At 45.5% G+C, this 26,873-nt stretch overlaps 1 protein-coding gene across 1 annotated transcript in view; it reads right to left on the reverse strand.

The window, feature by feature from the left end:
- GARS (glycyl-tRNA synthetase) overlaps positions 13,151-26,873 on the reverse strand; it is a 40,491-nt gene continuing 26,768 nt past the window's right edge. The window contains exons 11-17 of the mRNA XM_003134806.6: positions 25,418-25,525; positions 24,453-24,598; positions 20,080-20,165; positions 18,377-18,486; positions 15,576-15,669; positions 14,768-14,958; positions 13,151-13,442 (exon numbers count right to left, since the gene is read on the reverse strand). Of these exons, the coding sequence (XP_003134854.3) occupies positions 13,317-13,442; positions 14,768-14,958; positions 15,576-15,669; positions 18,377-18,486; positions 20,080-20,165; positions 24,453-24,598; positions 25,418-25,525 (861 nt within the window). The 3' untranslated portion in view covers positions 13,151-13,316. The remainder of the gene's footprint in view (positions 13,443-14,767; positions 14,959-15,575; positions 15,670-18,376; positions 18,487-20,079; positions 20,166-24,452; positions 24,599-25,417; positions 25,526-26,873) is intronic.

Consider the following 26,873-nt stretch of genomic DNA (forward strand, 5'->3'; position numbering starts at 1 on the left):
CCCCTTTGGAGAAACTGACCCCACAGCCACAGTCTCAGTTTGCTGCTCTTCCCTCCCAAGCACCTTCCGAGCCCGTGGGCAGCTGGATGAGAAGGGGGCTGCCACAGGAGAGACGGGCGAAGGGCAAACTCAGAACAAGTCACCCCCTTTGCATGTCTGGGGCCATTGTGGGACATGTCCAAGGTCTGTGAGGCTCCAGGGGAGTCATTGCCAAGAGTGACAGTTCAGCCAGGGTCAGGGAGCGTGTGGTGGAGAAGAGCTGTCCCTCCAGCCAGGGAGCCTGGCTGGGGCCCCCTGTGCCAAGGGACACCCCTGGGTGTCTCATCAGAACCGATGGAGAGCAAATTTAGGGAACCTTCCTTTCCAGACTGGGCGGGGTCTGCACTTTTTACAAGCCCCCAGATGATTCTGTTGCTGACTGGTGTGGGAGCCACGAATGAGAAAGTATCTCTTGACTCTTCTTTACAACACACACACACTTGTGTACTGTAGAAAGGGAAAGTGAGTGACCTGCCGTTCTAGAAACCTCTAAGGGGAGGAGGCTGTGGTCGGACGCAAAGAGGCAGGTATACAACATCTAAGTTTATTCATCACTAGGCTCAGTATGGCTTCCAGGCTCTGCACCTAAGGTGCCACTAGTTCTCTGGAGGTGGCCACCCCCTTAGAGACGGCAATTAGCAGGAGGAGTGAGCAGAGGGTGGGCTGGGATCACTGCCCTGGGCTGACTGAGTTTCCTCCTGATTCTTTGCTTAGAGCTCAAGGCCCTCCCCCGATCTGTAGTGTGTCCCACTCCCTACAGGACCATCACAGTGGCCTTCAGCTCCAACTCCTGTCCTGCAAGACCTGACTCAAAGAGCCTCTCTTCCAGGAAGACGTCCTGCCAGCATTGGTAGGACGTGTACCCACTGGGAGCTCCTACCAAAACCCCTGCCAGGCTTCACCAGCCTGGGAATTGCTGGAGGCCCATGCTATTCCTTCTGTCCAAAGCTAGAGCTCAACACCCAGTAGGTGCTCTAGAAACATACATTCAGTAAACTGGCCTTTCCTCTTTGTGCCACCCAGCGCAGGTTAACTCACAGGCTAGAGTCCAGCGCGAGCAAGGCAGCCCAAAGGCACAGAGATTCCCAGAGGAAAAATCCATTCTTGGGCTTCATGCTTCACCAACAACAGAGCCCAGAGGCCAGATCCAGGCTGAGGGCAGCCCTTCTCATCCCACCTCAAGGCATCCGCGCCTCCACAAGTCCAACTTCCTACTGGGTGGACAGTGAGCCTGTCCATCACCAACTCAGGTGGGGCGACCAGACCCGATCTTCCCCGGCTCATCGAGGTTCATGCCTGTTGTCCTGGTGTAATTAAAACAGCACTCTCACTCGTGAAAGAGTCCTGGTTTGGACAGTAAGTAGAGTTGATGCTTGACAACACTGGGGGGCTAGGGGAACCAACCATGGGCAGTGAAATCCACATTAACTTATAGTCCTTCCTCTATAGCTGCTGTGCCACATTCGGGGATTCAATCAACCTCGGCTTGTGTAGTTCTGTAGCTTTGCATTTAGTGGGGAAAAAAATCCACCTCTGTGGACCCATTCAGTTCAAACCCACATTGTTCAATGGTCAGCTCTATGTAATCACCCTACTTAAACCCCAGATTCATCTGAGTACATGGTAGGGGCCACAAAGCCCCCTTGAATAAACAAATGAGAGCCAGATCCACAGAAACTTCCAGTTGTTAGCTACTGCACTTTGGAAGGAGAGCCTACATAGAAGGGACTCTCTGAGGCTGGGTGCTGAGTTCAGTGTGCTTGTTGGACAAAGGCTAGATCAGCAGGAGGAACTGATTCTAGCTCCAAATCATCCCTCAGCCTCTGCTGTAAATACAAGCAATTAATTGCGATTCTTAATTAGCTCTGCAGGGCACTGAGTAAGGCCCCCTCTGGCTCCCAGAAGCCCAACTGCAATAAACAATCCAGCATCATGGATCCGCATGGAGGCCCCTCTGCCCAAGAAGGCGGAGAAATTCAAAGACCTGTCATTTCTTTCCTCCTCCTCCAGTTCCGGCCTCCAGATCGCTGGGGAAGGCTGGTGGTGGGCCCGAGAGCCACGCAGCTGCCGCCTTTCCTTCTTATTCTTCCAGCTCAATCCAAATACCTCGTCTATTCCAGGCTTTGCAAAGGGTGCCCTGCAGGCCCTGGGCACTAGATCCTAAGCAAATGAAACCCCCTCCACACACCAGCCTTGTTTCTCCAAGTCCATCCCATTCCTCCACTTGAGACAGATTCTGGGCGGTCCCCTGCACCATCAACCTGCACTCTTGAATGTTAAGGTCATTGCATCTGCGGGAATGAGGAGAAGGCGGTCCTTCCTTGGAAATGTGATGGATTCTTCTCCCTAGGAAAATAGAAATGTACAACCTGAAAGAACACAACGTATTAAATAGTGCCTGAAAGTTCTACAGGAATTCTCAAGGGAACGGTGGACCCACGTTTAAAAGCCCCTGAGCTCAGGATAAAATTTAAAGGCTGTTCTAATTTAGCTAAGAAGAAGCCCCTGGGTTGGAGATGCTGACGTCTGCCCGTGTGTTAGAAGCACTGGGGCATTTAAGCCACACAGGTTTCTGAGTCCACTTCTGACCTCTTGAAACACAATCCTGGGAGAGGGGATTTCACACTTTTACCAACAGTCCTTATGCAGGAGGTCCTTATGCCGGAGGGCCTGGGAGCCACCCCACACAAGGCCTTTCACCTGTTGTGTCTCTCACTGCACCCCCACCCTCACCCCTGCAGTGGGCGACCTTGCTTTGCCAGAGCCTCCTCCCTGGCCACACTCGCCTATGTGCGCGAGGCTGGGTCTCCTCCAGCAGGTGGTGAAGGGTGCGAGGGCAGGCAGGGCCTTGTCTGCCTTCAGCCCGGAATTGCCAGTACCCGGCAAATGTCAGGGTTCCACGAGAGATGACATTTGAACTAAGGGTTCCGAAAGCAAGAATCTGAAAACCACTAAACGTACACAATCTTAGTCCCTTTGTTACCCACCTGGGCGCTTAGACTCTTTAGTCAATAGAAATGGATAAGGAGGAGTTCCCGTCGTGGCGCAGTGGTTAACGAATCCGACTAGGAACCATGAGGTTGCGGGTTCGGTCCCTGCCCTTGCTCAGTGGGTTAACGATCCAGCGTTGCCGTGAGCTGTGGTGTAGGCTGCAGACGCGGCTCGGATCCCGCATTGCTGTGGCTCTGGCGTAGGCCGGTGGCTACAGCTCCGATTCAACCCCTAGCCTGGGAACCTCCATATGCCGCGGGAGCGGCCCAAGAAATAGCAACAACAACAACAAAAAGACAAAAGACAAAAAAAAAAAAAAAAAAAAAGTGTTCCAGATCACTTAATAAAGATTAAAAAAAAAAAAAAAAAAAGAAATGGATAAGGAGCCAGACAAAAAATTCAGGCCAGGCTTTAGCACAAGGGAGCAGAAACAGGAAGCAGGGGCCCTGGCGTGCACCCCCCCCCGGGGGGGGGAGCTGGTTCTTTAATTGGGGTGAGGATGGGGGCGGATTGGTGGGTCAGGCAGGTGGTCTGCTCACCCCCTTAGGGCGGTGCCGTGTGCAGGGAGATCATGCGCAGGACCCTGCTTTTGCTCTCAGCACCTCAGAAATGGCAGTTGGGTTGTGGCCTTTTTAAAAGTAGCTTATTGTTCACAATTGCCCCAACTGCACCTGTGTGTAGTTTTTGATCCCTTATATAGTTTCTTTGTATTCTGTTACTGGAGGAGACCTTTGTCCAAGTGCAAGTGCAAGCACTCCAGGAGAGGGTCCCAGGCCCCAGCCCACCTCACCTTGGCCTCTTGGTGCCCTGGGGTCAGGAAGTAGTTTCCTAACTGAGGTTGCTGGAGAGAATTTCTACTGAGGCACCACGGAAGGAAAAAAGACAGAACACAAATCTATAAGTTGGAGGCCCAGAGGGATCAGCGCATTGAATTCGGAGAAAGAAAGGAAAGATATGAGCACTGCCTGCCTCTGCACGGCAGACGGGACTAGAAGTTTTTCCATGTACTTTCTCATTTAATCCTCTTAAAAATCCCGTAATACAGGAAATTCAATTTAAAGAGGAAAAAAGAAAGAAAGGTAGCTACTAAGAGCTACCAGATCCTTTCAGGGCTCCTCAGCCAGGTCTAGGAACTCTTGTCTCTAAAAGGCTTTGAAATCCGAGAATTTCTCTGCTTGGAACCTCTTCTTACAGTCTACAAGTTTTGTAAGAATTTTTTTTTCAAGGCTGTACTCTAGGCATATGGAGGTTCCCAGGTTAGGGGTCGAATCCAAGCTACAGCTGCCAACCTACACCACAGCTCACGGCAATGCCAGATCCTTAACCCACTGAGCAAGGCCAGGGATCGAACCCACGACCTCATGGTTCCTGGTTGGATTCTGCTGCACCACAATGGGAACGCCAAGTTTTATAAGAATTTTTAAATTTACTACTTTCATTCAGTCATAATTTTAAAAATTTGGTAACAATTGTTAAAAAAAAATGTTTTACCTTTTTTCATAGGGTCAAGCGAAATTTGAACAGTAGAAAATGTGAGTTCACATTTCTCAAACTGGGGATTCTCTGAGGTCTTCTAGGGGGTTCGAGATTCTGTTTCCTCCACAAACGCTACTCTGATACCAAGTTTGAGAACTGGACTTGGTCAGAACCACTCAGAAGCTGCAGGGTTTTTACGGAGTGGGGGCATGCATTTTACGCCAAGAGTTACGTGTATTCATCCAAGGCAGTCATTTCAAAGTAAGCCAGTTTTTTCACCAAAATGTTGACTGTCGCACCTGCCCTGGAGAGGATGCATTCTGAAGTCTCTCCTCTATTTCTTGAGCACCCACTGAGTAGCTCGGCACTGCTCCGGGCGTCACGGAGGCCACAGCCTTGAATGAAGCGGACCAAATCCTTGTCCTCATGCAACTTAGATTCTGATGGAGGGACTGAAACTTAAACAAGACCAAGAAGCAATATGTGCTGTAAAGCGTTGCGCGCTAAAGTGGAAACGAGGACGGGAATAGGGTATGAGGTGTGCGTGGCTCTGAACGTGGGTCAGGAGAGGGAGGGTGTGGCTCGGTGTCGAGGCTGGGGATGAAATGACTGGGGGAGGGTCCACTGGGGTGACTGCTGAGCAAAGTCCTGAAGGGAAGCAGGGGAGAAGGTGTGAGGATAGGGCAGGAGGCACTGCACACAGATGAACAGCCCGGCCAAGGGCCTGCTTCTGGGTGTGCTGAGGCAACAGGACAGAGGTGTGTGTGTGCATGTGTGTGTACGTGTGTGGGCGTGTGCATGTGTGTGTGTGTGTGTGTGTGTGTGTGGTAGGGAGCAGGGTGGGGGTTCATGAAAGTGTTATTCTTGCATGAGCAGAAATCCACTGTGGAGTTCCTATCATGGCTCAGTGGAAACAAAGCTGACTAGTATCCATGAGGACGCAGGTTCAATCCCTGGCCTTGCTCAATGGGTTAAGGATCCGGCGTTGCCATGAGCTGTGGTGCAGGTTGCAGACACGGCTCAGATCCCAAGATGCTGTGGCTGTGGTGTAGGCCAGCAGCTGTAGCTCTGATTCCCCTAGGAACCTCCATATGGCGCAGGTGTGGCCCTAAAAAAAAAGACAGGGGGAAAAAAAAGAAATCCACTGAGTTTTAGGATGATTGGAATCACTTTGGCTGCTGGGTGTAAAACAGACTGGGAAGGGGGAAAGGTACAGCAAAAAGTTCAGGTAAGTCTCTGTCCACAGGTGAGGCAGGAAGTGGCAGTGGCTTAGAGCAGGGTTGTGGCTTAGAGCAGTTTAGTGGCCTGATCCTGAGTATCTGGTGAAGATGAAGTTGATGGCATGCATGTGGCAAAAGAGGAAGAGAAGTCAAATCCAGAGGACAGGTTAACGTGTAACCAAGCAGGCCCCTCTGGGGCTTCCTCTCCCCCATATCCTCGGCTGTAGCTCCTCTCTCAAGTACCTAGACAGTAGGAGCTGTGCACACTTCCTGAGCTTTTCAGATGCTAAAACCACCATCCAATGCAAGGAATTAACTACTGGATGATGCGGCGCAGGTAACTCCCAGACCTTCTGGTGCCTAAGGATCAATCACCCTTGACCACCAGAGAATTGTACTCGAGCAGATCACAGGCCCTGGGACACCCCTCCCTCACCTGGCCTTTAAAAATGGTTTGCTCAGAGTTCCCATTGTGGCTCAGGGTGTTAAGGACCCGGCAGAGTGTCCATGTGAATGCGTATTCGATCCCTGGCCCTGCTCAGTGGGTTAAGGATTGAGTGTTGCCACAAGAGGCGGCAAAAGTTGCAGATGTGGCTCAGAATTAGCGTTGCCGCGGCCGTGGGGTAGGCCAGCAGCTGCAGCTCTGATGTGACCCCTAGCTTAGGAACTTCCTTAAAAAAAAAAAAAAAAATTGCTTTGCTGAGGAGTTTCTGCTGTGGCACAGCGGATTAAGGATCCAGCATTGTCTCTGGAGGCGTGGGTTCCACGCTGGCCTCAGGTATCACCAAAAAAAAAAAAAAAAGCTTCGTTGAAACACTTCAAGGAGTTTGGGGTTTTCTAAGCACAAGCCACTCCTTCTCCTTGCTTGGCTCTGCAATAAACCTTTCTCTTCTCCAAACTCCGACGTTTCAGCTTTTTGGTCCCACCCATATGTCTGGCGTTCAGTAACAAATGAAGTGGACAGTTTGCAAGCTTGCTTCAGAATTTTTACTTTCTCATAATCTCAGAGTGCTGAATCTCACCATCAACTCACACACAGATGCAGAACCGAGGGGTTTTGACAAGCCAGAAAACCTTTTAATTAGCCTAAATTGTTTTAGTTGGCATAACTGCTTCTGCACTAATTGTTGGTGATTGAGGGTTTTTTTTTTTCCCTAGAGCCGCTCCTACAGCATATGGAGGTTCCCAGGCTACGGGTCTAATAGGAGCTGTAGGCCTACACCACAGTCACAGCAACTCGGGATCCGAGCCATGCCTATAACCTACACCACAGCTCACAGCAACACCAGATCTTTAACCCACTGAGCAAGGCCAGGATCGAACACACAACCTCATGGTTCCTAGTTGGATTCGTTAAACACTGAGCCACAACAGGAACTCCAGTGATTGAGTTTTAAGACTCAACTTAACAAATGCAGACACTGGCTGGAAAAATTCTACTTGGGCTCCCTTCGGCACCAAGTCTTGAACGTTAAAGAGGAGGGGAGAGGAGTTTCTTTGCGGCACAGTGGAAACCAGCCCAACCAGTATCCATGAGGACATGGGTTCGATCCCTGGCCTCTCTCAGTGGGTTGGGGATGTGGTGTTGCCGTGAGCTGTGGTGTGGGTCACAGACACAGCTCGGACACTGCGTTGTTGTGACTGTGGTGTAGGCCGGCAGTAACAGCTCAGATTTGACCCCCTAGCCTGGGAACCTCCATATGCAGCCCAAGAAAATAAAAATTAAAAAAAAAAAAAGAGGAGGGGAGAGAGCCTTGGCTCCCAGAAGGAGCTTCCCAGCCGCAAGCTCAAGAAACTTCCATTAGGTTCAGCCTCAGGCAGAGGTGCAGAGGGCTAGAGCAGGGCTATCGCAGCTGGATTCTAGAAAAGTCAGGCCAGGAATCTGCTGTACTTGGTTTCCAGCACAGAGGGCACGGCCACACCCACCCCCGTCCAGCAAGATCGGGCTCCTTCAGTAGGACCATCCAGGGAAAGTGAAAACCCACCGCCCTCTTCCCCGCCTCTACCCCTGCTGGCCTCATTGTCTCACTGGATATAAGGTCCTTATAAATTCACTTCCTCAAAGGGAGAGCAAGCAGTCCAGCACTTCACATGGCAAGAAAGTGCACAATGATGCAAAAGTAGGGGAAACAGCTTCTGCAGGATCCCCTCGGGCCCATCATTGCCCCTGCCCCCAACACGCACAATCACACCATCTGGGCTCCCCCTGAGCAGATTGAGAGCCGCACAGGCGTGCTCACTCCAGCAGCCCCCTTATCTTGGAAATCCACCTACGTGTGACCCAAGCCCGGGTCTCCCCTATCCAGGGTTCACAGCTGTATCTCTGGCCAGCTTGATTTTTAGATTTTAAAAATCAAAAATCAAGCTTTTTTTATTTAACGCAAGAGCCACCACCCCACCCCTGTGGGCCCAACACAGGTCTGTCTGCTTTCTGAAGTTCTGCTGATGGAGGGCTTTTTTCTTCCTTCCTTCCTACCCTTCTTCCTTCCCTTCTTTCTCTTCCTTCCTTCCTTCCTAAATGAGGACACAGTTTCTTTAACAGTAAAGGATCATCGGCTGCAGGTTATACAAATTGCACACAGTGACACCACCTGTGCGTCAGAGTCGATTTGCCTGTGGACACATCTGCCCCCAGAGTCTATCCTTTGCTATGACAATACCTCACCAGCAGGAAATGACATTGTCAGGAAAACGAAAATGGTCAGATTCTGAACACAACTATGAACAAACAGAGGGCAGTCAGGCCACGGACAGGAGCCTCCCACTCAACCAGCTCTGACGGCAGCTCCAAGCGGCGGAGGAGGAGATATTACTCAGCTGTTTCATGGACAGACTCATTAAAACCTCAAGTCATTCTGTTCAACCAGCTTTCAGAAATGGAAACAGGCCCTCAAGGAGACTAGCCGAAGAACTGAGTGACTCAGGTGGCAACTCAGTTGTCCCCTCTCCAAGCGAGAGCCCTGCCTACGGTTCCTTATATAATTCTCTTAGTTCTCACAGCCCCGTACATCAGACAGCTTGTGTTGCTTTATGCCCTAAATGTTTGGATCATCGAGTCAGTTCTGACATATGCCCTAACCTGGGCAAAAGAATCTTCACAAATGATGCCTAAATGGTTTTGGTAAATCCATATATCAAGGCAAACAGGAATGCACTGAATATGACGCCAAGTAAAAACTGTAGGCATTTTGGGGGAAATACTCCAAATGGGCTAATGTTGAACAGTGGACAAGAGGTAAGAGTAGGAAGATGAGAAGGGCCAGATGAGAGAGAGAGAAGGAAATTTTAGCTAGATAGGGCACTAAGTAAAATCAGTGGCTAAAAGCAGAAACAGGTTTGTGGAATCAGAAAATACTAGTTCTGTGGTCTAGTGGTCCATGAGCAGTCTTCTTGCCCCTCCTTCACCTCCTCTCTATTGCTGGCGCCCTCCTCAGACAGAGGTCTGCAGAAACAGCTTCTGTTGAAACAAGTCATGGCTGAGAAAACCAGACTTCCTAACGTGGCCGAGAATCTGCTTTTACAAACTCCAAAGTGTAGGGCGAAAAGGAAAAGTCTTGAGCTGCAGGGTGAGGTTATGCACAGGTAAGCATTTCCTGATGGGAGCACAACGTTTCGCCTTTGGAGAAGGTGACTGGGGAATGCTCAGGTGCAGTGCGGATGGTGACAAGGACAGGAAGGAAGTTGTAGGCTCCTCCAGCAGCCCTGTCCCTTACAGACCTAGGAGTCTGTCCAGTTAGCTGCAAAGCCAACTGCAAGACTCTAAGGGACTGAGTGATCCAGCCGCTCTCAGCTCAGGCTCTGCCATGGTGGTTGCGAGAGCTCAGGCTCTTCCTGCCCTTGGCGAGGGACGTTTCCCTGGCTGTCAGAGAACACGTGCATTTTCTCATTCACCAGCGCTGAGTCCTCCGGGGCACTTCTCAAGGGCAAGGTTTTCGTAGCCCCTTCCAGCTGCCCTTTCTGGAGTCATCTTCATCTCCAGTCACAAGAGGGACAAACTGGCAGAGCACAGAGGGCAGCTTAGTGTATGATCATGTACTCTGACCTTGGTTCAAAACTGGTTCTGCCTCCTACTAGCTGGGTGAACCCGTAAAGATTCTGTTTCCTTTTCCTTTCATGTAAAAGGACGGTAATGAAACTTAAATTATGGTAAGGGTAAAAAGAGAGAACATATAGGACCCCCCTTAGAACACAGCCTGGCACGTGGTAGGCACCCAACACATGTGCCTTTCTCCCTGTAAACACTGTGCTACAGCCCCTGAGGTCCTGGGGAACCCGGCAGGCCAGCCTATGGGGCAGAGGAGAGGAATTCACCCCCCCAACACGAGGCAAAGAGAGCTGGATGTGAGCCAGAGAGCACACTTACAGTCACCTCGGCGGAGCGACACAGAAACAATGGCCACTAAACTCATCTCTTCTGGAAACTTTGGCCTTGACAACTTTTGACTCCTTTTGTCATTAGAAACTTCCTTCAGAAGACCCTTCCCTACCCCCCAGGGGTTTCAGGCTCTTTATGACTTGAGCTGAGGTTTTCCAAACCTTGATGCCTGGGCATCAAAACTCATGACATTGCTGAGGGGGGCACAGACAGGAGCATTTTTTAAAACTCCAGTGATTCTAATGGGCAGCCAGGGTGGAAAACCACTGCACTACTCTTTCACTGCTGCCACAGGTTTAAAAAGCTGCCTCCTTACACCTGCAAGGAGGGTAAACCATGCCAGCTGGGAGAAGAGCAGTCACTAGCACCAGAGTTGCTCCGGGCAGGAGGGCGGGGCCACAGCTACTGGTCCCAGGCATTTCCTGGTGATGCTCCCAAATGACATCCCAGTGTCCAGAACAGATAGTCATTCCTTCCGCACTGTCTTAACAAATCACTGCTTAGACGCAGCCCGATAGCCCGCAAAGATGCTGGTGCAAGGCTCTTTCAAGTGAGTAATGCCATCGAAACCTTTCCATCTTAGCCCTGCCCGAGATACAGATTAATCATTTTTCCTGGTGATAGGAAGTTAAGCGCAGCTATATCCAGAGATAATTTGGATTTATTTTCAGGGCATCTGGTTCTCTCCTGAATAGATTCCATGGGCTAAGACAGTCACTACCAATACCCTGTTTCCACTAGTCAAGGGAACAATAAAAGTCTAGAATGAATCCAACTCAAATGATCTGTCGAACAAAATAACTTTGCAAGTTGTCAAAGACTCTGGACATCTGATATCTCAGGTAGCATCTCGCCCAATTCGTAAGACCTTATTTATGACTCGGCAATGAGTTCCTTTTCTGAGACACTCATCTTTATTATTTTACTATTATAAGCCATGAAGCCATACCACCTCTCTAGACAAAACGCCTTGTGGTATTTGCCCGAAGGTCCTACATTCCAACAGACATTTTCAAGAAATTACCATGTTATGTACATTCCATGGAAACCAGTTAGAATCTGACCCTCGCCCACCCCTGTTTTTGGGGAGAGTGAAGAACAGGAGTAACTTCTCTAAGAGGCACTGCCAGTCTTTCAGCTCTTGGGCAAGGCCCCAGTTTGATATGCACAAGTTGGTAAATAATAAAGAGCCTTCCCGGAGTTCCTGTTGTGGCACAGTGGTTAATGAATCCCACTAGGATCCATGAGGTTGTGGGTTTGGTCCCTGGCCTTGCTCAGTGGGTTAAGGATCTGGCGTTGCTGTGGCCCTGGTGTAGGCCAGTGGCTACAGCTCCGATTAGACCCCTAGCCTGGGAACGTCCGCATGCCACGGGAGCAGCCCTAGAAAAGACAAAAAGACAAAAAAAAACGAAAAATAAAAATAAAGAGCCTTCCGGAGCATCAAGCAGAAAAACCCTGGCTTTAGATACACATTGGGCTTCAACAGAAGAGGTGTGTGTGTGCAATTCTCGTGTGTCAAGAGCCTCTCCATTTAGAAGACAGCTCACTTGCTTGTGCTTAGAATCAAGCATACATGACACAGACAGAACCAGAGCCCTCTGCTACTGAGCTGCTTCCCCCTCAGGTCATCCATCAGGTCATAGAGACAGAGGGTGTTTTCTCAGGAAAAATCACGCATTGCACCTAGAGGAACAGAAAGGCAGGGCTTGCGGAACTGATGTCAGCATCCAGATGATGACAAATGTACTTGCCAGTGAAAAGCAAAGAAAGCCTTGGTTAATCCCTCGATGCTCCGAAGGAGGTAAACCCCGCTATGTATTTAATGCCTCTTTTCCTTTAAGGAGCTCGCAACAGTGTCTGAGGCGGTGGCGACTGTTTCAGTGCGGAGGTGCCCACTGTAAAAGGAAGTAAATAAAAGGGAAGAAAGACAATGCCTCCCACCCCACCCCAGCCCCAACGTGAGCAGGCGAGAATACATGCCCAGAGCTGAGGGATCTGAGGGGAAAGGCATCCCCAGAAAATGAAAATTCAGCTTATTTAAAATCTAGGTCCTTCTAAGTTAATAATTAGAACTTTAAAAAGCACCAGGCAGAAGAGAAATGAGCTTCAGTGAAAGGCTTTCTCCCCCAAGAGATTTGTTCAAAGTCTATTTACTGACTGCCTACTATTTACAGTAGGGGGCATCATCAGAGATGAGGCAAAGACGGCAGAAGTCCGGACACTCTTCAGCCGCTCTCCACACCCAAGACGAAGGACGACATTCTGGAGATCGCCTCTCCCCTCCCCTGTGAGGAAGGGGGGATGCCAGACAAGTCTTAACTGCAAACAGAGTTCAAAGCCACACATCCTTCAATTGTTTCCTAACCAATAAACGAATGTGCTCTGAGGGTCCATACAAAAATATCACAGAAGTCAAGTCCCTCAAAACCTGAGCCCAAACTATTAAGGTAGAATCAAGACACTGGTGGATGAGAAGTGCCTAGTGAGACAAGGCAAGTACAGGGACGCCCGAGCATTAAAATGCAGGGTTTCTGCCAACGCGCCCCCTGCTGGCGACTCTGAAGAGCAGCGACCTCCGTCAGCAGGGGGTTAGCAGTTGGGGTTAGCAGCCTGCACTCCCACTGCAGCCGCTTCCTCCTCCATGACTCCTGCCACCTCATCCCCACCTCAGTTCTTCTCAGAAGCCCATCCACCTACTGTTTGGCTGAATGCATCACTTCCTCAGAAAAAGAGAAAGAACAGAAAAGGCAAATCTGTGCAGACAGAATGTAGGCAAGGGCTTGCTTGCGGCTGGGTTGACATGTGCCTGAGATATCTGTTTGGCGTGATGAAAATGCTCTAAAGTTGGATGGTGGTGGCAGTTGCATAACTCGGTAAATATACTAAACATCAAATTGTACACTTAAAACAGGTGAATTTTATGGTTTTATGAGTAAGGTTAATTTTTAAACGTATTAATTGTGTTTAACATAAAGCCATGAGGGTCTAAACAAAGGGAGGAGAAACAGCTTTGCTGAAAACACCGAAACACGAGCAACTGGACTACAGGTTTGTTTGGAATTCCTTCAACTTTAATTGTGGAAGTAAGATCAGGCAGCCACTGAGGATGAAACGCAGTCCCCGGGAGGAATTGCGATCCTGTTTTTTTGTAAAGTAGACATGGTAAGAGTTACTCTTTTATTAGCGAAAATGATCAGAAGTTGCCAAAAATGTCCTCATTCTTCGATTGTCTCTTTTTTCCCAGTTTCTTGACCTTCAAAGAGAGGATATCTGGCCTCTACATCGGCCCATGTGATGCTGCCATTGGCCAGGTCGCGGACCACGCTGGGCAGTTCGGAGACCTGGGGTAAAAGCAAAGAGAAGTCCCAGAGTCAACCAACTTGATCAGACTGTCACAATGAGGCTTCGCCCTCAACTCGGGACACTACACAGAGAGCCAGGTCAGTGTCCCCGCAATGACAGGATCCCTCTACAAACTGGTCCCTACAGCAGGTTTCCTGTGACTCCCACTGAAGCCTCTTTACCGAAGCACCCTCACCTCCTTCCCAGGCCTGGGTTCACGCTCTTCCTCCAGCCCAGAAAGCCTGCCAGCTCTCGGATAACTGGCTTCTCCGGCAGAGCCTTCCCTAGTTACTCCGCATCTCCAAGCCCCATGGACTTAGTTCACGTGTGAAATTTCACTCTCAGACCAGGGGTCAGTCAAGTCACATGAACGAAGGGAGCTGGGAAACTGGAGAGCCCTTGGTAAGGGGGGCCAGCTGCTCCCCAGCCAGAACCAAGCCTTGGTTGCCGCATAGGAGGGGGTTCTCAAATTTGAGTGACCCTTGGAATCATCTAGAGGGCTTGTGAAGCAGTTCTGCCTGCTCTCTCTCCCTCCACAGCTCCCCCACCCCCCGCTTCTGATTTAGTAGCTGTGGGGTGAAGATTTCACTTTTCTAACAAGCTCTCAGGTGATGCAGACGCTGCTGGTCCAGGGACCACCCTTGGAGAATCCCTGCCGATGGAGACATGGGTGCAGAGCAGCCATGGTTTTGTAAAAAGACGAGCCAGAAATCTGTGACTTCTGAAGTAGACTATGAACTCTTTTAGGAAAAAGCAGTTTTTCACTTGTTTTCCCTAGTGCTAACTCTCTGTGAGAAGCAGAGCATATGACAGGCACTCTAAATAAAAACCTATTCAAAATAAATTAGTCGGCGACTATCAATTAAAGTGACCACTCTCCTCTCCCTCCTGTACTCTTCCCATCTCCATTATTCCTTTCCCGTTAAGTCCAACTACTGAAACATTATTCACTGTTTTGAACAGGTTAACATGAAAACCTTTATATGTACACATGCATACACTTAAAGACAAAACTGTCGAAGCCCTCCAAAGCCAACTAATACAATTATGGCAACCACCGCTTGGGATTGCATTTCTCTTATCCAAACAAACAAACAGCTATAAAAGCAGACTGTCAGAGAATGAGTTCAGAGTGATCCAAATTCATGAATATTTTTATAATTAAACCGAGGGGATTTAGGAGTCTGTGCTCTGTCTGATACAAATTTATGATCAAAATTAAAAAGAAAAAAAAAGGGAAGGGAACATAAACACAGCAGCCTCTTCAAATCAGAAGGGAACCATATACATTTCTAAATGAAACATGCAAACAGGAGGCAGCTACCTCTGCTCTTATCTGCCGCATGGAGTCTCGGTCCCGCAGGGTTGCCGTGTGAGGGGTCTTGTTCACTGTATCGAAGTCAATGGTGATGCCAAAAGCCACGCCGATCTCATCCGTCCTGGCATAGCGTCTTCCGATAGACCCAGAGGAATCGTCTACTTTGTGAGACACACCGTGCCTGGTCAAGGCTTCCGCTATCCAAAGTAAATAGTTAAAGAAATTACAGTGGAGAAAGGGTTGATGTCACCTCAATGTCATGCGAGCTCAGGAAACTTACAAAAGGGGTGAACCCCAAAGTGCAATAAGCTGCAGGAGCCAGAGAGAAACTTCCAAAAGTTTAACTCCCTGCTGGTGCCCAACCCCTCACTCACACCTATGTCTTGTTCGGCCAGGAGTGAGTATCAGACTAAGAGCCAAGGCCAGGAGGCTTGCGTGGCGCTGAGCAGCTCCCTGGCCTCTTCCCACTCCCCAGCTCTGAACTCTGGGCCACATCAGATGATCCCTAGGATCCCTTTCCATGCTGTGGCTCCAATGGCTGTAGATCTGCTAGGGCTGTCACCCTCCACCAGGACCAAGAGAAGCAAGGATGTTTTAAATTTAACTCTTGGGTCCTACCCTGACTCACTCAAAGGCTAGGAGGAAACAACCTGAGCAAGCATCCTCTCTCTCTCTCTCAGAAATAAGAGCTGAGGCTAAAACCATGTAGATGTATTCTTTTTGAATATATATTTTTATTGAAAAAGAGACACCTTCTAAAATTCAGACCACTTGACAGTGTCCCCAGGGAGATTACCCAACTGGATCTACTCACATAATTCCTTGACAAATGGCATGAACTCCTGGTTCTGGCTCAGTGGAAGGACGGAACATTTGAATGGAGCTACGACGGCAGGGAAACTGAAGAACTAGACGGGTCAATGAGAAAGAAATCCAAACACGTTAGTATATAAACATCTAAACATTAATATCCAAACTTCACTATCAGAAGACCAGACAATATGGTATGAAAAGCAATGTGACCAAACAGAGAAAGCAGGATAACCAGAACGAGAATCAGAAGAGAGATTTGGTTTTCAGCTCTGAATTTGGACCACCTCAGGGAATCCGACCTCTCTGGACTTCAGTTTCTCCATCTAAAAAGCAGCTCTCTTCCATCTACTCTGCTTACTTGGCAGGTCTATTATAAACAGGTTAAATGATGTGGAAGCCCTGTGACAGTTACCATCCGAGATGGGAATTTTTGGTATTACATAGAAGCCTTACTTCTTTCTACGGCGATCCCTAAAAAACCTGCCCCCGAATCATCGAGTAAGTGGTAGTGTCCAAAGACAAACTCCTGTTCTGTCCCGTAAGAGAGTCAGCACGGCTGAAGGATCACTGAGGCTCAGTGACTAAGTAAAATAAAAGTTTAATAGCTCACAAAGGCATGTCCAAAAGAAAGAGGAGAAAACAAAAGTGCTCTATATACAGGCAGTGAAAAGTACAGCCCTCCTAAACTGCTCCTAAAACAGCTTTCTAGTTATTCAGAAATAAGAGAAAGCGAAGGTATTCTGTGGAAGGCAAACCAGTCTACTTTTTGGGTTGGAAATGAGGGATAAAGATAGTTCTTTAATAATATTGTACAGGAGTTCCCATGTGGCACAGCAGAAACAAATCCGACTAGGAACCATGAGGTTGTGGGATGGATCCCTGGCCTTGCTCAGTGGGTTGAGGATCCAGGGTTGCCATGAGCTGTGGTGTAGGTCGCAGACACGGCTTGGATCTGGCGTTGCTGTGGCTGCGGCTGTAGCCGGCAGCTATAGTTCCGATTCAACCCCTAGCCTGGGAACCGCCAATGCCGCGGGTGCAGCTCTAAAAAGACAAAAGACAAAAAATAATAACGTTGTACAAAAGGTTCAACTGAAGGCAACATGGGACTCAATGAAAAGGTCCTGTAAAAATAATGAATGACATGGGTTCCAGGTTTGCCCCCAAAGCCTAATTAACCTTAAATGCCAAGCCATGGAGAATATCCCACAGTAAGTAAACCATAGACTCCACCAACATGGTGTCTGAACCACAGAACACCCCAAATTCCACCCCTCTCCTTCTCTTTGTGACACTCCATTTAATGTGGGAGAGAGGCAGGGACCTGCCTTTGTAGAAAAATAACTTTTTGTTATCTCACCGGCAATGTTTTTATATCAAATTTATAGAAAGACGGATCAAGGGACTATGTGTTAATAATTTAGAAATGCTTTTGGCGTTCTCGCAGCCTAATCAGATTTCTCTTCATGATTAGAATCTATGCAATTCATAAAATACTGTTAACTAATTTATTCTTGCTTAGCTCTTATGAAATTTCTATTAAAACTCTAGCTATGTCGATACTGTTAGATTCAAAGGAATAGCTAAAGGGCCTTTTAAAAAACCTTTTTATTAGAAAAATAAGCAGAAAAAGCTTGACGGAAATTTGGCATCTGAAAAGAATGCATCCTCCAGTTAAGACGACATCATTCCTCAGGAAGAACCATGCTCTAATGTTTCATGTCTGGGGTCTGGCTCAGGTTCTTACTATCTGCTAACGAATGAAAAGCTGCTCCTTAAGTGTCAGGAAATGAAGATGTGACTTCAGGGCAGAGAATAAAAAAGTGGCTTTATTAGCTACCTATTACCAAGAACATGGCGGCTTTTCTAAAATGCCCGTGCCAGGAACTCATCAGTTCATCCTTTAAGATTAAATGCCCTAGGAAAAGCCCCAGAGCTGATGTCCCATTCTGCACACACTCAACTTTAGCTGGTCATGCACGTAAAGAATGCTTCTTTGCTCTGTCAGGCTTCTTTCAGCCTCTCCTCTCTAGCCATTCTTCTTCTGAGTGAGCTTCCTGGAAACCTGAAGCTATAAATTAAAGGAGTCTGATTTCCACAGGCAGAGGCAAGGTGAAAGAGGTGAAGTAAGGCAGAAGAGAAGAGACAGGTGGGAGGTGTGGAGCAGGGATTCAAAAGCATCAGAGCCAAAAAGAAAACTTGAGCGAGGGGACGAAGACTTAGAAACCTTAATCTCTAGCAGTGCTTGAATGCTAGGAAGGGCTATCCCTCACACACCTCTGCTCAGTTTATCATCTGCCAATCTCCCACACTGGAACCGCCTGGGGCTCTTATAAGGCAAATCCTAAAACCAGATCCCTGCGTCTCTGACCTAGTGAATCAGTGTCTCTGGAATAGAACCAAGGAATTTTACATCTTTACTCCAAAAAACCTCCAGACAACCTTATGCAGTTTGAAAAGGTTCCCTCTAATGCTTTACCGATGTACAAATACAGAGTTTTGGTTTGGCCAAATTCTATGAATTATCGCCCCCTCAATTTTCCGAAAAAGCGAGTATATCCAGAAAGTATCATTCCTGCCACTGAGACAACACAGACAATTTCCCCAAAGTAACATGTTCTATCTCAGAACTCAGGTGCAACTAAAACAATGGCATCTAGGATAACCCACGCACCCCGAAGCGCCAAGGAGATAAAGCGCTTTGCTTTGTAAACAGTTAAACAAAGGTGTTAACATTACCGCAAATGACGACTAATTGTCCCCGCAGTAAATGACAGTGTAAGCACCCTGTATGCGACAGCTCACCGTTCTCTGTTCATCTCCCTCGCGGACGTGGAATGTATGTTCAAATACCGTGTACATGATCCTGCCCAGGCCAAAGGAGGGCTCGATGACACTCGGGACAACTTCTTCAACTGCAAGAGACACAGAAACCCAGGAACACTCTCTCAAACCCCGTCTCATGCATCTCGGGGCCTCCCTAAACAATTCGTATTGGCCTTAAAAATAACCCCATTCTAAATGGCTGATGGCTGATTCTGTACCTCAGGACAAATCAGAACATTCCCCAAAACTATTTGCTGGTAGGAAACACGATGCCTTTAAAGAGAAAACAGGAGTGAAATTTTTTTTTACCACATTTAATTCTTTGTTTCTGTAGCATAAAAATGAAACAAGATACCAGCATATTCCTGCCCTAGTTGGTAAGCTAGGAACAGCAGCAGCTACACTCGATCACCTGCAGAAAGCATTTAAAACGTCTAGAGCTTCTGTAAGACTCTGCTAGAATTAGACATCTGCTGCCACGGCTGGCAAAATTAACAAGAATAACTCCTACATACGACAAGTATAATGTGATTTGTGTTTTACTTTTTATTTTGCTATCTTGATGAGAACTCCTTACAGGAGCCACGTTACTGCCATTGCATTTCCAAGGTTCTGGGGTCAGAAGAGTTTTGCTTGGGACCAGCACTCACTCAAAGACATGTGCCACGGGCCCCAGAGCTTTTCCCCTAAGTAAGCCTTAGCCGTGGTAAGTAAACACAGGAATTGTTATCATCATTACCTCTTATTAAAAGGAAGCACTGCTGAGCACTGTTCAAGTCTAAGACACCTGACCCTAACTTTGGAGAACTTAGGTTTCAGAGGAAATGAGATAACTGGAACCCAAACCCCATATACATAGAAGAATAGAGAAGCTGTTTCTTTGGTCTGTGATAATGAGGGAGAATAACATTTTAGAACAATAATCTAGGCATTTTCTGTGCATCCTTTCGTGGCATCTGAGTGATGGTGAAATGCAGCTCTGAGCCAGCTGCCAGGATGGAGGCTAAAAACTCTAGAGCATGAAGAAGGAGCCCCGAGTCCTGCTCTGCGGCTCACCGCAGCCTGGTCACGACGAGGCTGGCCAAAAACAAATGGAAACGGAGGCTGCTCTCGCCACGGGCAGCAGCAACTCAAGTACTCACTGCTCTCAGTTTCCAGGCCCTTCAGTTCAGCCACAGGAACCACCAGCCCACTTCCAATACTCTCCAAAATACCCATTGCCCCACCCAGAGAATTTGTTCTCCAAAAAAATAACCATCTCCTTGGATTTTAAAAAAAGCATGAAAGATCACTAATCTCAATGACTTCTATGTTAATTTGCCAAAAAAGATAGAAGGGTGAGCTCTCTCTTTTGCTTAAGAAACAAAAGGACTTTTCCTTAAAGAAAAAAACAAAAGATGTTTTTAATCAAAGAGATATTCTTCTCATGTACCTTAGGTCATAGGAAATTTAACGGAAGCGTTACACATTATTCTTCAGTAAGAGTACAATGATTTTTTTTTTTTTAAAATCCCAAGATAATACCTTACACATATTCATTAATTTTAGGTTTGTGGCGTTAAGGGTTTATTTTTCTTCAAATTTTCTATAAAATGGTTATGCTATAAAACTTAAAAAAAAAAAAAACCACCTTCAAGGAGTAATGATTTTTGTTTGTTTCTTAATTATTTTTACAAATGTACCATGTAGTGTTTTCTGGAATCTCTTCACATTGACCATGTCTTTTGTTAATTGAAATGTTTTCCCTTCAGTCTCAACGGTAAATTCCCTACAAAGAAACAAAAGACATCATATGTTAGTGAAATACGGATCCCCATGCCTTAATTTAAAGGAGTTTTACAGATTGCTAAGCTGTTTTTCATTTTAAGAGTAATACAATTTGGTCAACTCTCCAGATATAACAGCTATAGCCAAATTTAAATTACTTCATGAGGAATATCAAATTATTATTCTAACAACAGCATCAAACAGTATTCTGGGAGGCACCCAAAAATGTGGCTAGTTTTATAAAATTTCACAAATGACTTAATGACCAAATTCCTTTGGGTTTGAGATCAAGGTAAAACTAAAAACAATTTTTTAAAAATTCAGTTTTAGGAGTTCCCGCTGAAGCACAACAGGATCAGCAGCGTTTCTGCAGCATCAGGAAGCAGATTCAGTCACCAGCCAGGCACAGTTGGGTTAAAGGATCCAGCGTTGCCGCAGCTGCATCAAAGCCCATAGCTGTGGCTCAGATCTGATCCCTGGCCCAGGAACTCCATATGAAGCAGGGAGCCCCCCCCGCCACCAAAAAAAAGATTCAGTTTTAGAATAATTACAATAAAATCTGTCAGAAACAGGCCTTCTGGTAGAAAGATTCTCACTATTGTTCCAACGAATGTAAAAACGACCAGTTTGTCATCTTATAGAAAAAAAATGTTAAACTCCCACATGAAACTGTTTCCAAAACAAACTTTGACGCTCATATTGATGGAGATTGCCTTAAAAGAAGTTTAATGATTCTGCTTGATACTCTCTCTCCAAGATCACTGGCTGCCATGTTCACAGCCTGAGCCACGCCCATTCCATTTCAGGTCATAAGAATTCACTTTTCTAAAGCGCTTCATGTAATACCCGTATTTCAGCTTACGAGGTATGTCACACTATGAAGGTTAATTTGGATGTCTTATCTCCCAAGCAGCTCAGAGTTGGGAAGAGAGAGCCCTCAAGTGGGGGAGTCCTTGAAGCTTTATGGCTGGTCCATGGTACAGTGCATTTTGCTAGTTTCTAGCAGTGATGATCTCATGTATCATATGAAAGGTTTTCATTGATTTCCTCCATTTTTATTCCTCTGAAGTTTGTGCATGTGCGCACTAAAACTCTATTATGTCAACAACATCATATGTCCTCTGCGAGCACAGTCTAAGTGCAGAGCAGGTGAGAGCTATAAAAAAGCTGAAATTAGCAAGGAGACAGCCATTATTTGAGAATATATTTTTTAAAAACCCCACAACTCTCGTTTATAGATAATGATATCTGACTAGAGATCTATGACAGTATCAATGGGATTTGATGTTATTTCAGCATAAATAGACATGAATTCTGGGAGACGAGAAATGTTTTAAAACTTTCCTACTGAAATGGATAATTATGTTTTCAACTTAAAAGCATTCATCTTATGATAGTTTGGTGGCTTTTTTTGTTTTGTTTTGTTTTTTGGTCTTTTTAGGGCAGCACCCACAGTATATGGAAGTTCCCTGGCTAGGGGTCGAATTGGAGCTATAGCTGCCAGCCTACACCACAGCCACAACTACGCAGGATCCAAGCCGAGTCTGCGAGCTACACCACAGCTCACAGCAACAACGGATTCCCAACCCACTGAGCAAGGCCAGGGGCCAAACCGAGTCCTCATGGATACCAGTTGGGTTTGTTACCGCTGAGCCGCAACAGGAACTCCTATGACAGTTTTTTTGACAAATACACATACATATAATCTTTCACTCAGCCTAACGTCTATGACAGGGGTTTGGCAAACTTTCCGCATAGGGCCAGTTATGAAATACTTCAGAATTTGCAGGCCATACGCAAATCTCATGTGTTTTGTTTTTATAAACTACACTTTGAAAATGGAAACATCATGTTTAGCTGGAGAGGGGTATAAAAGCAATATAAAAGATGTTTCAAATGCACTTAAAATGTACACTCTCTGGCTATTAGGTATTCTGTAAATGGCAATTAGGTTGACTAATAATGTTTGTATCTTCAAATTCCTATTGTTTTTTTTCTTCCTATTTGCTCCACCAATCACTGACAAGGGGTGTAGAAATCTCCAGTTGCAACTGTGGATGTGTTCACTTGTTGCAGTTCTGTCATGTATTTTGAGCTTGTTTTAGTTACATACAAAGTTAAAAATGATATGCTCTCTTGATAAATAAACGGATACCTTTATCTTTATGAAATGCAAATTTGTCCCCGGGAATTTTCCTTGTTCTGAAGTTTACTTTGTCTGATATTAATATAGCTACTCCACCTTTTTGATTAATGTTTGAATGGGAAATAATTTTTGATTCTTGAACTTGTGTACAGGCAGACCCTGTTTTATTGTGCTTTTTGCTTAACTGGGCTTTACAGATGCTGATTTTTTTTTGCAAATTGAAGGTGTGTGGCAACACAGCATTAAGTCTATCAGTGCTATTTTTCCAACAGCATTTGCTCATCTCGTATCTCTGAGTCACATTTTGGTAATTCTTGCAATATTTCTAACTTTTTCATTATTATTTAACTTCTTAGCAATAAGGTACTTTTAAATTAAGGTATGAACACATCTTTTTAAAGATACAATGCTACTGCACACTTGATAGAGTATGGTATAGTGTAAACAAACCTTTACATGCACTGGAAAACCGAAAAATATTTGTGTGACTGGCTTTATTGCAATATGCACTTTATTGCAGTGTTTGGAACCAGACCCACAGTACCTCTGAGGTCTGCTTGTATTACAATACAGTTTACTGTAAACAACATTTAACTGGGTCTTGATTTTTCTCTAACTAGTCTGACAAGTAAAGGCTCTTAATTTCGGTGTTTAGATAATTACATTTAATGTAATTATCAATATTATTGAGTTGAAATCTATCGTTTCACAAGTTATTTTCTATCTGTCGCATCCATTCTTTGCTTTTCCTCCTCGCCTGTCTTTTTTTGGAGTATTTTTTATTATCCTATTTTATCTCTCTTACCGGTTTAAGAGAGATAAACCCCTTTGGTTTCGGTGGGGTTTTTTCCCCAGGTAATTTCTGTAGAGTTTTAGTCCTTTTTTACCTTCTAGTCTATGTCCACGTTGTAATGTACACACTTCATGCAGGACACCTATTCTCACATATTCCCAATGCTTTGTCCCATCCGTAGGGTTACTGATGGTAAACATTTTACTTCCATGCATTGCACATTTCATAACACACTGTTATCATTTTTGCTTTAAATGCCCCATTATATTTTAAAGAATTAAGAGATGTCATGTTAAAGAAATTAAAGAAAACGTTACTCGAGAGCTTCCGCGCCTGCCTGCTTGCATCTCTTACAAGCGTCCTATCTTAAAAAATCTATTGCCTTTCAAAAAAAAAAGAAAGAAAATGTCACTCGTATTCATCCACATATTTTATCATTTTTAGAGCTCTTAGCTTCTTTGGGTGGATCTAAATTTCCATACTTCTGCCTGGAGAACTTCCTTTAACATTTCTTGTAATGTAGGGTCTGCTGGCAATGTAGCCTCTGAGCATTTTGTCTGAAAATATTTTCTCTTCATTTTTGAAAGATCTATTTGCTGGGTGCAGGACTTTTGTCTGTTAGCACTTTAAAAGACTGCATTCTATGGTACTGTGGCTATGTACACACTATTTCAGTTGAGATATGGCCTCTAGATGCTCCATTTGCATTTTTTTCTATATACATTCCCATTTCTCACCTCATACATTCACGTTTTCTCTTACATCCTTGAACATATGAAGCACATTAACAATAACCATCTTAACACCCTTCCATCGTGTTTGCCACTTCTGGGTATTTCTTGTGACTGAATTTTTTCCCTTGTCATGGGTCACATTTTCATGTTTTTTCATATGTTAAGAGATTTTTTATTGTTTGCCAGACACAGTAAATTTTATATTGTTTAGTGCTGGATTTTGCTGAATCCCTTTAAAGTGTCTTCTCTGTTGTTTTTACATGTATGTTCACAGCCTATTAGTTTTATACAGCCCATGCCAAAGCTCAAAAAAAGGGAAGTGACTTGAGAGATGGATGTAGTTTCTAACTCCTCCTCGGTAGATACCTTGCACAAGACTCCTGCTCTAAGAAAGCTATTGGGGGAAAAAGAAAAAGGTCTTTATAGTGTATTTTGAATCAATTTCCAGGCTATCATGCCAAAATCTCGACAAACATAAGCCTTAAATATACCCGAGAGGTGGTACTTACCTGCAAAACATTTCTAAAGAAACTCATCTCGCCCTAAGTTTCAAAACCTGGCAGAGATGACACAGCTGACGGGAAACTGTGTAGAAGCGCACATATTAAATCTTACCCTTTTTCATTCAGTAGTTTCTCCATTTCTGTAATGTAACATTCATCACAAATGGCCAGGTACTCCATCACCAGCTTTGCATCCTTCTTATATGCTTTACCAATTGCTCCCTTATTGGGTTCAAACTGAACAACATTGACTGTCTTGTATGCAGCAGTCAAGGAATACGAAACTGCAGAACTGCCTCAGTATCGCAGGAAACGGCCTCGAGCACAAGCCACCATCGACCTAAAACAACTACTGCTTCCTCATTGGTTCCTGAGATCCTCTCCATGCCAATTTCAAGAGCCACATGAAACAACGACCATAACATCATTCGGGCAAACTGCACTCAAAACATGGAAACATCATCAAGAAAGACTTTTTCCAAAGTTATAGTGAGATAAAGGGGTATTATTTCATCAGCAACATAACCTGACACACAACATAATAACCTCTGATAACAAATTACTCATTTCTCAAATGCCTCAACACAACAGGATCTATTTCCTGTCACTGGCTTAGCCCTTAGATCAGCTCACAACCTCACTGCCTGGTAAAGGAAGGAAATTTCTCTTTTGCTGATTTACAGATCAAATGAGCTAAATTATTTCATTCACCATAAAAGGGCACTCATCTTTTAATAAAGTATTCACCATGCACATTTTAAGAGCATGTTATGTAGACGCAGGTGTGGGAAATGGCTGAGGAAAATTGTTCACCATCCCGAAAGACATTCAGAGCATTTTTCTGCATGTGCTTCTTTCAAGGACCAAACACTGAGAGGCACATGTCAGATAACAAGTAAAGAGACTAGCAAAGGAGCAATGACATGGGTAAAATAAAGAGGTTTAAATAGAGTGCTATCACAATACCCCAAACATCGCAGCTTTTCCGTAGAACAAGGTGTAGACTTGCATTTATCTGACTGGGTAAGTGGATTTTACACTTTGGTCCTGAGCTGCTGAAGTGACCAGAAAGGATATGGGCTCTTTCAGAGGTTTCTCAGCTACAAGAGGGACTTTGGTGGCTCTTGCATGACAAGAAAGGTCATAACAGGAACGATCAGCACATCCGACAATTTCGATCCAGCCCTAAGAAGACATAACAGAAAAACATGCGTAACTTACATAAGGTTCATTCCTAAGTGATGCGTATCGGCAGTAACGCTTCCACATATTCACGAATAATTCAGTTATAGGACCTCCTCTCAACTTTTACTTAAAAGGGTTTGAAATGGGAATAGTTTTATAGAGCAGGCAGTAACAGTCCTATAAAATACAATTCACACATGTACACAAAGCAGTCTTTTTATTTTCTGGACAGATTTATTTTGCCATATGGTAAATGTGGGGTAAACTAAAATTTCCTAAGATTTAGTTATGAGAATAAAATGTGAACTTAGACAAAACTGATAGATTTGTTCCAAATTTGTGACCAGGATTCCAAATGAATCTGACAGAAACCATTAACACAGGGATTCTCTATTAGGGTCTTTAGCATCCACAAGGCATCCTGGAACCAATCCCTCATGGATATCGAGGGATGACTGTGATGGGCCCCCCACCCCGCCCCGCCCCTGGCCCCCATACATATATGTTGGTAAAACTTTGGCTCAAGTCAAAGAAGTCACATCTGCAAAGTTGTTACTCTCCGTGCACTTTTAATAATTGCCAAAGAGAAGGGCATGGCTGGGTCGGAAAAGCCCTACACTTGCAAGCAAATCACATCCATGACCAGAACTCACCCTCCGGAATCCCACAGGACACACACAACAGCACACTCTCCAGAACTTTCTATCACCTTACACGCGGAGGGCTGAGGGGTCAAGAAAGGTCCCTTTTGACAGTCCACACAGAATATATGCACCCACAAATCTAATCTGGTGCTCACCTCAAAAGAAATTTGTGGAGAAGAAACACAGGAGAACAATTTTCAGAACATTTTAACAGCATGGAAGATAATTAGGAGGAAGAATTTCACCAGTTTTTACTAAAGGGAACAACAGTTCATAGGTGAATGACCCAATTAGCCACTTGAAAAATCGCTTTAGGGTTCAGAGACCAACATAGGAGACAGAAAAATAAGGTCAACAGCAGCGGGTGGGAAAGCGAGGATTCACCAAAGGGGTCAGCCATCTGAGAGGAGACAACAGACAGTAAGACATGACAGTAGAAGAGCAGCAAAAATAAGAACATGTTAATACGATGCTGGGTGATGGCAGGTCTGAATGTAGGTGTCGAAGATGCAAAGGGTGACACGTGTGGGGAGGGGACTCGGCCGGGCAGTTAGTTGTATGACAGCACGTCTTGCGCCCACGTCACTCAAGTTCAGAACCCTGCGCCAGGAGATCTTTAGGAGAAATTACAGGAAAACAACACAATGTGCATATGCATTTTTCTAAACCATTAAAAAGGAAAGAAAAAGAAAAGTAATGAGAGT

The sequence above is a fragment of the Sus scrofa genome, chromosome 18, assembly GCF_000003025.6.
Source record: "Sus scrofa isolate TJ Tabasco breed Duroc chromosome 18, Sscrofa11.1, whole genome shotgun sequence".
Lineage (NCBI taxonomy): Eukaryota > Metazoa > Chordata > Mammalia > Artiodactyla > Suidae > Sus > Sus scrofa.